The sequence below is a fragment of the Etheostoma spectabile genome, chromosome 20, assembly GCF_008692095.1.
Source record: "Etheostoma spectabile isolate EspeVRDwgs_2016 chromosome 20, UIUC_Espe_1.0, whole genome shotgun sequence".
NCBI classification, from domain to species: Eukaryota; Metazoa; Chordata; class Actinopteri; order Perciformes; family Percidae; genus Etheostoma; species Etheostoma spectabile.
This window is the reverse complement of record NC_045752.1, coordinates 13997926-14008957: the sequence shown is the minus strand read 5'-3', so window position 1 is coordinate 14008957 and position 11032 is coordinate 13997926. Positions and strand designations below refer to the sequence as shown.

Sequence of the window (11032 nt, the reverse complement as noted above, 5' to 3'; positions counted from 1 at the left end):
AAAAAAAATATATATATATATATATATATATATATATATATATATATAAATAAAAGAGTTATCATTTAACTATAATTGAAACAAAGGAAACACTGAATATGCATGCTTTGGATACTGCATATCTTTATGAATTTAACAAAAAGCATTCAGAAGTCATTTAAAGTAAATATTAAACAGTTGCATGTAACTAATAGACAACTAATATACCATAAATGTGTGTATTTACATTAGGGAACATATTTAGTGCATTAATTGTCTTTGATGGCTTTAGCGCACGCACGCACGCACGCACGCACGCACGCACACACAGACACACACACACAGACACACACACACAGACACACACACATAATATTTGTGCATGCTTCTGCACACACACACTTTGGTTTCATTTCACTGGAGCTCCTCGTCACTGTCGTCGACCTGTTGGATGATAAGGTCAGCCCCCGAGTCTTCAGCCAGATCATCGTCATCGGTTACCATCCAGCTCCTCTTGCTGTCCCCCTCCTCTTCCCCGTCAACTCCCAATAACAGGGCCGGTTCCTCACTGGCACCATCTAGACTGTCCATGGGGATCTCATCACAATCCACTTCCTGGATACACGTGGTGCACATGCGGTAGCGTCGTGTGCCCTCACACACCACATGCCCAGTCTCCTCTGTCACCTGACACTTACACTTCCTGCACACCAGCTTCCTGGCTTGATGGATCTGTGGAAAAACAAAACAATGTTATATAATAAAAGTTAGTTTGTGTTTCTGTAGCTGTATGGGTAGGAGGCTGTAAACACTCATACATGATTTTTTGATTTTTCAACCCTGCAGCGCAACCTGAAGTGAAATCTTTATCCCAACGTCTATGTTTCTCAAGCTGTTTCATCAATAATTAATGACTTTAACCTCCTGGTTGTAATAAACCTACCGTCTCAAAATGGCTACGAAGATGCTCCAGGCGAGTAAAGCGTTTATTGCAGGCCTGACAGGGGTATGGCCTCTCTCCAGTGTGGCAGCGCAAGTGACGCTTCAGGTCAGCCTTCCTCTTCACTGTGTGTGTGCAAAAGGGACACTTGAAGCGCATAATGGGGTTGGAGTCTGCAAAGAGGAAGAGAAAGTGTTCAGAGCTTTGGCTTTTCTGTTTGTTCCCTGGATATCTTACTGGCTTCTTTTGAGGGTTACCCTCTGGCCAGTCTGCTGATTTTATTCTTTTCCTCACTTCTCTAGAGAACTATTGTCCTTCCATTTCCTCACATACAGTCCTACTCACCTTTATTAAAGTGTCCAATAACACCCACAATAGGTGGCAGAGTGGCATACAGCTCCTCTGCCTTTTCAGCCTTTTGTGTCCTCGCCTCCTCAATGTCTAAGTCTTCAGATTGGTTGGAGCGGGTGCTGTTGGATGCTCTCCTCTTGGTTCCCCCTTTACCTCGCCGGCGCTCTGATCCAGGCAAGGTGTACAGAGGGTCCTGAGGGTCCTGCAGGTCCTCTGCCTCTGCATTGAGATCATCAGCAGGGCTGCTTGGGTTAGTCTGCAGGACTGAGGTCAATGACTCCTGGTCTTGGTCTTTCCCCATAAAGCTAGACTGAGATCTGGAGTTGTCCCGGGTCCAGAGTGCCGGTGGTGGGCTGACAGAGCCGAGGCTTTGCTGTTGCTGCTCTGAGGTTTCTTGTCCTGCCCCGCTGGTAAAACTGCAGGTCTCAGACAAACTTAGGCAGCGCTCACTGTCTTCATCTTTCACACTGATGTCCAAGGAGGATTTGATAAAGTTCTTACAGTAGTTGATGACATTGTTCATCTGCAAGTAGCTGGCTGCAGACATCACCTCAATCACATTGTGACTGGAGAGGTCCAGCTGGCCAGAGTAGATAAAATCCAGGATGACGGTGAAGGTCTCAGGGCTGAAGACGTCAAAGGTGGCGTTGACAGAGTCGGACAGCCCGTCGGGCCCCTGGGACAGCAGCATGCGGAAGTAGCCGCTGCTGGCGTACAGGACGTTGCGGTGGGCCCTGAAGAGCTGTCCCTCCACCAACACGCTGCAGTCACAGAAAAGTTCCTGGCGGCGCTGCTGGTTGAGCTGCTTCAGCAGGCTGCTTTGGTGAGACACTGTGATGTCAGCGGTGTTGAACCACCTCTGAGGCTGCCTGCAGGAGACAACATGATAGCACTCACACTGGTTGTGCATGCGGCATAGACTGACTTGTTCTGCAAGACAATAACAGATCATAGAGGCCTTGTGGACACTCATTACTTAAACTGAGACACTTCCATCTTCATGACCTAGAATAAACAAAGTGAATACTATTTATGCACAAGCCTGTGCATACATAATTGAATTGTAGGCTACATATTAATTGTACACGCACTCCTGTAGACTCAGTAGAACATCTGACCTTATTACCAGCTTACCTTGGTAAATGATTAGCTACAGACCCTAAATATTGACAGCAGGTCACCAGTGACACACCATTGATGTAGTTGTCAGTTCTCCCGTCTTTGTTTCTGCACTGGACTATTTCCAGCTCAGCAGACCATCCGCCCACAAGACTTCATTCTGCACTGCGATTGGCTGGACGAGCATTCAATCATAATCTTCTTCTAATGGGCTACACCCGACTCCAGTAACACTGTCAGAGACCATCGGGTGGCAAAACCCTGTAATCATCCCTGAGAGACGCTAAAGCGCGCATGAAATCTGATGTTACACGCAAACCAGACTCACGGGAAGAGAAAAAAACACCGGTATTCAAATAGAGAAATAAATTGCCGAAACCACATCTTCTGAATAGTTCCTCTTTTTCTATAGTAACCTATTTAGCCATTCTCGTGTAAAGTCTGCATTACATGCATTCATTTTTAATTAGGCTACCCGATGCTTGCTGACAAGCTTCACAACGCCCGATAACCCACGGTGCAACGCCCGCCCGCAAAACTCTATAGTGCTCCTTATTTCACACAAAACCAAGTCTAGTGTGTTTGTTGAGCTATTCTCCCTTAATTCTGGTATCAGTCGACCTACAGAACGGCATGAGAATGCTGCAGTCCTGCGAGAGAAAAGCGGGCAGCGGAGCACCGGAGCAGCCCAGTCTGTCCTGGAGCGACGCCCACTTCAGGCTCCAGCCAGCACACAATAGAAAAATAGATACAAACCTCCAGCAACTGTGCATGCTGCCAGTTGATAAATAAATATATTCACATAGTATATTATATTAGGCACGAAAACGCCCGTTTTCATCCTAAAGACCACCCCCACTTCTCGTCGGAGGTCCGGAGCGCAGCGAGCACCGGGGAGGATTTGCCTGCTGCCCAAACCCAGCGACTCTTTCCCAGGCGTGAGGTGTCGGAAGGACCCGCTTACGCCCCACGCCGTGATACCCCTGACAAAATCCATCGATACTCACTGGTGACTTGATTCACCCGGCGCCCGATAGAGTCTACTCGCCCCCAAGTCTGCCACCATTTCCATTTTGAATTTCTTTTGCCTTTTTTTCTGTGCTCTTTTTTTCTCGTGCAGGGTCCACAGTCAGGCACTTCCTGCTCAGCCCTAAAGACCGAAACCCGGTTAGAGCGACTGGAGCAGTGTGCTGACGTGGGTGTTTATTAACTGGGTGCCCGAGGGTTCAAGGAGCCATTTAAAGCCCTAGTGCCCCCTTTAAATGTATTGCATGGACAGAATATTAATGTTGTACACCAATTATCCCACCCATATAAAATTGTTCAATATTTCTGCTATCATTCTGTATGGCTTTGTAGCCTGTATAAACCATCTACTGCCCATATCAGTATGGTAGATGTTTTTAAACTGCATTGATATCACTATGATAATGTTTCTGTGATGTTCAATAGTCTCTTTTTAACAGACTTATATTTACAAGTGAGTATCTTTTACTGGAATATTCTTTTTTTTTTTCACTGAATAATCTTTCTTTTTGTTAGCACTGAAAAAGTCAATCTCCCCTAATTACAACATATTTCACAATAATTTGAAACAGCCCTGTTTCATAATAGATTGGAAATGAAGGCTTCAGTTTTCTCAGTAAGAAAATGTATTTATTCATCATTGTTATGGCTCACAGATCAATACATTAATAAGAGAAAGATGAAATATTCATTGTTAATCTGAAATAACAACAAAGTAAAACCAGAAAGACATTTTTTTATGTTAAATGTTACTTTTAATGTAAAGAGTAAATAAAATAACCATTACTAAAGAACAAATATGAAATTAAACATGACAAAACTTAAAGAATTCAACTCAATTGTGTGTTGAAATGAAATGCAAAAATGAAGAAGTTGATAGTTCCCTTTGGCCCGGTGATTTAGAAGATTTCACAACAACAAAAAGCTGGAGTGTCATCAAGAGGCTGTGTCTCTGGAAAATCCGGTGGGGTTCATGGACTGCCAGCGCCACAGATCCTCACCTATATGGGTACAGAAAAATAAAATCAGGATGTTATGGGATATATATAACAAAAAATGTATTAAAATTAATTAATATAGAGTCATGCAGTGTGACTGCCCTTACACATTCTTTCCAAGTTAAATTTAGCCTTCCAGCCCAGCTCCTTCTCGGCTAGACGAGGGTCAGCGTAGCAGGATGCTATGTCTCCTCCCCTACGTGGGCCAACCTTGTATGCAATCTTTTGAGAGGACACATTAAGTTTGTATTTAATTAACAGAAAGGAGGGTGGTTAAGCCTAAAAAGTGGGAACGTCAGTGAATGAGGAGCCACCCTCACAATGTCAGCTTTGCCATCTTTTAACTAACAAGATAATACAGTGTAGTGTGGTTACTGCTCCAAGTCACTTCAATTACTCTCAAAAGACACAAGACTATCACTGACCCTGAAGAGAATTTACTTTGGAGAGAAAAGAGCTCTTCTGTCACTCACCTCTCTCCCTGATGCCTTCTCCATGGCTTTCACCATCTGGAGCACAGAGTAGCCTGTCCCTGTTCCCAGGTTGTAAACCTACAGACAATTATGTATTGATGTGAATACAGAAGGAACCAGAAAATGACAGAATTTTTTTTTTTTTATATGAACGTACCTTGCAGCCACAGTTGTCCTTCAGCTTCTTCATAGCTGCTATGTGTCCTTTTGCCAAATCTACGACATGGATATAATCTCGCACACCTAGCAAGATAAATAAACTACATGGATATATGCTATGACAGTTTGCATGGCATTAATTTGGCCCCATGGCCAAATTATATTTCAAACCACAATTACATATGTGCACAGCAGTTACAGGTCTTCTCCATTACCTGTCCCATCAAGTGTGTCATAGTCATTCCCAAATACACTAAGGCACTTTCTTCTCCCAATGGCCACCTATGAGGGAGATAGTTTAAGCAATGCAAACAGTGTAAAATCCAATGGCTAACAACTGCCAAACACATGGAATATGCACTGCATGCTCTGATCCAGGTATGTATTTGGCAGAGAGTTTGTGTACCTGGGCAACATATGGCAGTAGGTTGTTGGGGATACCCTGAGGGTCCTCTCCTATAAGTCCAGAGGAATGAGCCCCAATTGGGTTGAAATAACGCAGCAGCACTGCATTCCAGTCCTGCAGACACATAGGCAATAATGAGACCCAATTTGTATGTGTTTGTGCATCTTTGAATGCCTTTCTGCCTCCTGATCAGTACCTTCTCAGCTTTACAGTGGTCGCTGATTATCTCCTCAATGAAGTACTTGCTCTGGCCGTAGGGGTTAGTGCAGCCGCCCACGGGGTGCTTCTCGTCGATGGGAAGGTGCTGAGGGTCTCCATACACTGTTGCAGAGCTGCTGAAGACCAGATTGTGCACCTTGTGAGCCTGCATCACCTGGGACACGTGCAGATGCAAACAAACACGGCACACAGATACAGTCAGCCGTTTAAAGCACACACACCTTAGGTGTAAGCATTAAACGCTAAGTTTGGCAGACACAGTGAGCTCCGCAACTTAAAAGTTATGAAGGGTGCAGTGTTAGAATTAGCCAACTTAGTATCACATGGACACATGCTGCCATGCACTCAGTGAACAAAGATGAAAATAAAGGTCAGTTCAGAAATTAAGACTGAATGGAGGACATAAGGAGTAAATTCAGATGACAAAGTTTAAACTGACCTCAAGCAGGTTCATGGAGGCGGTGAGGTTGACTCTGTAGTAGCGTAACGGCTGCTCCACTGACTCGCCAACAGCCTTCAGACCAGCAAAGTGCATCACCGCAATAAAAGAATGCTGCAACACAAATATTTAGGCATGTGTAAGATGATTTTTTTTTAAATTATTATTATTTATTTTTTATAACTTACACTGCACACATATTCCCTATATGTGCCCACTACTCATTGACAATGTTTTCTGAGCATGTATGGTATCCAGCAGGGACATTCTTTGGTTATAAAAAAAAAAAGTCTATAAAAGTGAGAAATTGTATAAATACTGGTGTATTTATCAGATGGCCCTGAATACATACAATACAACCTTCTAAAGCACACTCACCCAGCATTTGGTCAATAATAGTACTTATAAATCAGATTTATTACAAAAAAACATTTTACATTTGGAGAAATCTGATTTTAGGCTGGAATGAACAATTACCCATCAATCTGCCAAATAGTTTCTTGATTTTTTTATGATTAACAATTTTTTATTCATTTCTAACAGTAACTATTTTATTGATTTATCAATTTGTCTATAAAATGTCAGAAAATGGCAAAACATATCCTTAACATTTCGCCAAAGCTCACATATTGAAATGGATTGTGTTATCTAACCAACAGTCCAAACCCTAAATATATTTCAGTACATGCATGATAAAGAAAAACATTAAATCCTTACATACAAAAGCAACAACAATTTGGCATTTTTGCATGAAAAATTATTACAAAGGTTTATTGTCATTGCTTATCATTGAAAAAGCCATTTAAATAAGTTGAACTGTTCTAGTTTTAATCAGATTAACAAGTCCACTGTATTCACTTTCTGACCTTTTTGAAGAGTTTTTCCAAGCCAGGTTTGTCCAAAAGATCTAGTTCATGGAACTCAATGGTGGTGTCGAGGAGCTTCTCTATCCTACGTATGCTCTCTGGCACATCTCCTTCTCCTCCATCCATGTCAGGATTTAACACACACACACACACACACACACACACACACACACACACAGTACTAAGCAAACTTGGAACTGCCAAGTTCATGGTGTGCAAAGTTATTCATCAACCTGTGTTTCCAGTAAGGTAGCTTACCTCTTACAGTGTTACTGAAGTTATCTACCACGACTGGTTTATATCCTGCTTCAATGAGCTCCAGCACACAGTGACTCCCAATGTAGCCTCCTCCACCTGTGACCAGCACCTTCTCTGCCATTCTCTCACCTGTGAAATACAACCTACAATTAACCCTTCATTTAAAGACCTTATGTGGTTATTTAGTTGGTTAGGCAGTGGTTCCTGATTTTAGCAGTAGGAGAATGACTGGAGTGCCCACCCTAATAGACCTGCTCTGGACAAAACAGGATATCCTTTGGTCTGAGCCCAGTTGACCACACCTGAAAGGTTTGTTAGGCTCACATGACAGATGTGACCCACCCACATTGTCCCATGTCAGTCGGTTCAAAACCTGTGTAACCACATATAACAATAGTGTCTGCAAGACGTAATAAAAGATAATAGCCTGCATCGGAATGGAATTTACTGTAATATACACACACAAACACATACATTTAACTACATGCCACCTAGGCTACATTCTTCGAACTATTCGAAGTGTTCCCATTAGCACTGAATAATGATATTCAATAAGTCTGAGCCAGACTGTACAAAACAAACAAAAGGTTTGTATGTAATGTTAAAATGTCAAAAATCACACTTAGAGTTTTTTTTTACCTCAATACGTCATGCATTTCTGCCAGTTCCTCTCAAGACTAAATAACTAAAGCTATAATCTAACCCAGTAAGCAAATGTACAACTCCCTTAACAAACTGTCAAAATGAGACCACATCGTAAATATGTATTGTAGGCCTACAGAATGATTGAAACTGTCAGTTAAAAGACTTACTAAATTTCCCGTTATGAATGTAACTTGTCGTTCCCGGCAGAGTCTCTTGATAAAACGGGTTGGAAGCAGGGAAGAAAGTGTATGTGAAGACAGAACAACGTTTTAGCTGTCAGTTTCTTTTTTTAATGAGTGTACACTTCTCTCAACATTTCTTTACTTCCTGTGAGACGTGGAACAGAATTATGTTGATGATTGGCGCGCAACTTCCTGTAAGTTTTCTTTCAAAAGAAAAGCTTAAACATTCCTAAAATCTCTCCACGGAACATTGAATTCACTATAGCTTGAGCTGTGATCTTTCAACTGATCAATACTTGATGTACTACCTTGTAAAAATGCCATTGCCATCGATAAACCTGTGTTAATCTGGGCATAATTCAGTTTTACGTTTTAATTTGAAGTATAAAACGGATTTGCGATGTATTTTATCGCTGACTGGCGTGGTACGTGGGCGACTCACATTCCGTGACGTCAGATAAAGCCACGCCTTCGACATCTACATAAGGAGGTGATTGTGTCGAGCAAATCCAAAACATACCGGATGACGAAGGGAAGGAAGGTGCCACGTTATAAAACAAACAAAATTCAGGGCAGTAACACACAGTCATACGTCATATAATTTCTTTAAATACATAGCCACATGTTTAGGATCCATTCAGACAGTTGGCACATAGGCTAGCCTACTCAAAAAACAATAAGGGAAAGTTGTATAGTTTGTATATTATAGTATTTTTTGTGATAAAGGTTTTTATTATTTTTTTTCATAACAAAACACAAACTGTGCACCCCATACACACAATATGTATGTCTTTATGGTGATTAAAATATAAAACGAATGGCAGATCTAAATGGTAATATTCATAAATTAATATCATTGGAATATATCATAAACACCACGGCTCAAAAGTTGTGTGATATCTAGACCAACACATATTGTTGTTGTGATTTAGCGCTATATAAATGAAATTGTAACATGTAAATAAAACATATTTCTAAACTTGAGAAACATTGACCTCCAACCTAAATCTACATATTACTTAAAAGTTTTCTTCTCTCCAAGCACAGACAAATACTCATTCCCAACATTCAACAAAACTAACAGCAATTGTCATGAAATCATCAGAAAATGTTTCCAAACCCAGGAATTTAACATACTCCTAGATAAAGAGCTTGTTAAATAGAGCCACATTTTTTTTAAATTAACTTTAGATCCTTTTATCCCAAATAATGCATGTTAAATATAGATTGAGATTATATAGACAGCTATCGTTTTCCATTTTTATGATGTTCAGATTTAGCAGGGTTCTTATATAGGCTACTGTATCCTTTGTAATTTCTGAAGCCCGTTTGCCAGTCCTGCCCTGCCCAGAGACACTGGCACATAAAGAAAGGCAGCAGATTTGAGAGGAAAGAAAGATGAGACGAGTCAGATACCTTAGAGATGAAGTTTACTTGCCTCATTTACTCCAAATGCCGTCTTTTTGTTCGAAAGGACTTGGAGCTGATGAAAAAATCTCAAGGGGAAAAAACTAAATGGCAAAATACTTCAGCAGGGGAACATGGTAATAATAATGAAAACCAATCCCACCATTCAGAAGAGGACAGAAGAGAGGAGACAGAAGGAAACATTTAAAACTTAGAGGAGGAACAACATGTGACTGTTTGACTATCAGTGAAAAGCAGGCTACCCGGACTGTCTTTTATAAATTTGGTTCAGTTTGAAACAATTTTACAGTTTTGTTGAAGTTCTTACGTCAGGAAGACTTTTGTTGATTGCTTTCTGTGCTGATGCAGGCCAGCAGCATGGCTCAGCTTTGCTTGTGTTTTTGTATATGCATGAGTGTGTGGCTCCACACGTCCCGCGTGTTGTGTCTGTGGTTGAGGGAGGAGGACGCGGGTTGCAGGAAGTGTAACCATCACCTGCCCCCTAGGCCCTGACAACTGTCCTGTATGTTGGGTGCAGGACAACTATGGATGCTGTGAGCAGTGTGCTAACGTCGAGGGTCAGCAGTGTGACCTGGATTGGGCTCAGAAGTTCTACGGCCGCTGTGGAAATGGCCTGGTCTGCCAGAGAAAAATGCCAAAGAGGGGACACAGGGCTAAGCCAGAACCTACATGTGTGTGTCAGGAAAAAAACCCTGTATGTGGCCGAGATGGGTGGACATACCTAATTGTTTGCCAGGTAAGAGAGGCTACCGTAACACAAACCTCAAGCTCACTGGAAGAGGACCCTGCAGCTCTGGTTACTGCATTATTTTTTTAGGTTTTCAGTCCAGGAAAGTTATAATTTCAAGATTTAAATGCATATGAACTTGTTGTAGGGTACATGAAGGGTCCTAGTTCTGAACCTTGGGGTACTCCCTTTCTCCTGCCACACTCCCATAATCCTTCGAAGCCATAGACCGAAGCCCCAGAAATAAGTTCAACTACACCGGCAATGAAATTGTGTTTGGGTGCGAAGTCTCAGCCTTCCCTCTTCCAAACCTGAGCTGGAGGAAGATAGGGAGTGACAACGTCCTGCCAGGAGATGATCCTCACATCTCTGTTCAGGTTTGTTACGAGCTGCAGTTATTAAGCATTACAATAAGTCTCATTAACAGTGTATGCCTTTGTCCTAGCTGCTCAATAGATTAAGATGTTTTGATTAAAAAAAGGCCATTTCACTGATTTTACACTTGAAGTTCAATTCATCCATTAGGAGGAGTACTACTGCGCCAGTAAAATACTTGTATAATGTGTTCTGTGGCTCTGAAATTAGCTTTCCTAAATTGCATTATAGGAATTGTAGGACCCAATGTTTTTGAAGCTTGACATATACTATGGAGAAAAAGTCAGGCTGCCTCTGCTGCTTTTGATTTTAAACCATTCTGTTTTTAATGTTTCTTATGGGAGATGACCAGCTTTGTGAAAGTGTAACATTTAATTGCTGGCATAGCCCTTTAAAGATGAACTGAACTGGAATTTGAATAATGATGATATAACAGATGTAT

The 11032-nt window shown here is 41.6% G+C and overlaps 2 protein-coding genes and 1 pseudogene across 6 annotated transcripts in view; 1 reads left to right on the top strand and 2 right to left on the bottom strand.

The window, feature by feature from the left end:
* zbtb8a (zinc finger and BTB domain containing 8A) overlaps nucleotides 1-3573 on the bottom strand; it is a 3833-nt gene extending 260 nt beyond the window's left edge. Inside the window, exons 1-4 of one of the 3 annotated variants that reach the window (XM_032500993.1) lie at nucleotides 3397-3573; nucleotides 1265-2200; nucleotides 923-1092; nucleotides 1-711 (exon numbers count right to left, since the gene is read on the bottom strand). The exon at nucleotides 1-711 is cut by the window's left edge and continues 260 nt beyond it. In XM_032500993.1, coding sequence (XP_032356884.1) covers nucleotides 394-711; nucleotides 923-1092; nucleotides 1265-2180 — 1404 coding nt within the window. In that variant the 5' untranslated portion in view covers nucleotides 2181-2200; nucleotides 3397-3573 and the 3' untranslated portion in view covers nucleotides 1-393. Of the gene's footprint in view, nucleotides 712-922; nucleotides 1093-1264; nucleotides 2346-3396 lie in introns of those variants that run through there. The other 2 variants (XM_032500992.1, XM_032500991.1) reach the window with 2 other exon arrangements.
* Nucleotides 3574-4023: 450 nt separating this feature from the next.
* On the bottom strand, nucleotides 4024-8235 carry gale (UDP-galactose-4-epimerase). Of its 3 annotated transcripts, none has more exons than XM_032500995.1 (11): nucleotides 8046-8235; nucleotides 7234-7362; nucleotides 6976-7091; nucleotides 6110-6223; nucleotides 5648-5824; nucleotides 5452-5565; nucleotides 5261-5327; nucleotides 5044-5129; nucleotides 4887-4964; nucleotides 4521-4635; nucleotides 4024-4416 (listed from the first exon to the last, which is right to left on the bottom strand). In XM_032500995.1, exons 2-11 carry the CDS (start codon nucleotides 7352-7354, stop codon nucleotides 4352-4354), a joined length of 1053 nt encoding a protein of 350 aa, XP_032356886.1. In that variant the 5' UTR covers nucleotides 7355-7362; nucleotides 8046-8235; the 3' UTR covers nucleotides 4024-4351. The 3 variants fall into 3 exon arrangements, with proteins under 3 accessions (XP_032356886.1, XP_032356887.1, XP_032356888.1); XM_032500996.1 differs by having other exon boundaries at nucleotides 6976-7088; XM_032500997.1 differs by having other exon boundaries at nucleotides 6976-7085.
* Nucleotides 8236-9845: 1610 nt separating this feature from the next.
* The window catches only part of LOC116670562 (kazal-type serine protease inhibitor domain-containing protein 1-like), an 8887-nt pseudogene continuing 7700 nt past the window's right edge, over nucleotides 9846-11032 (top strand).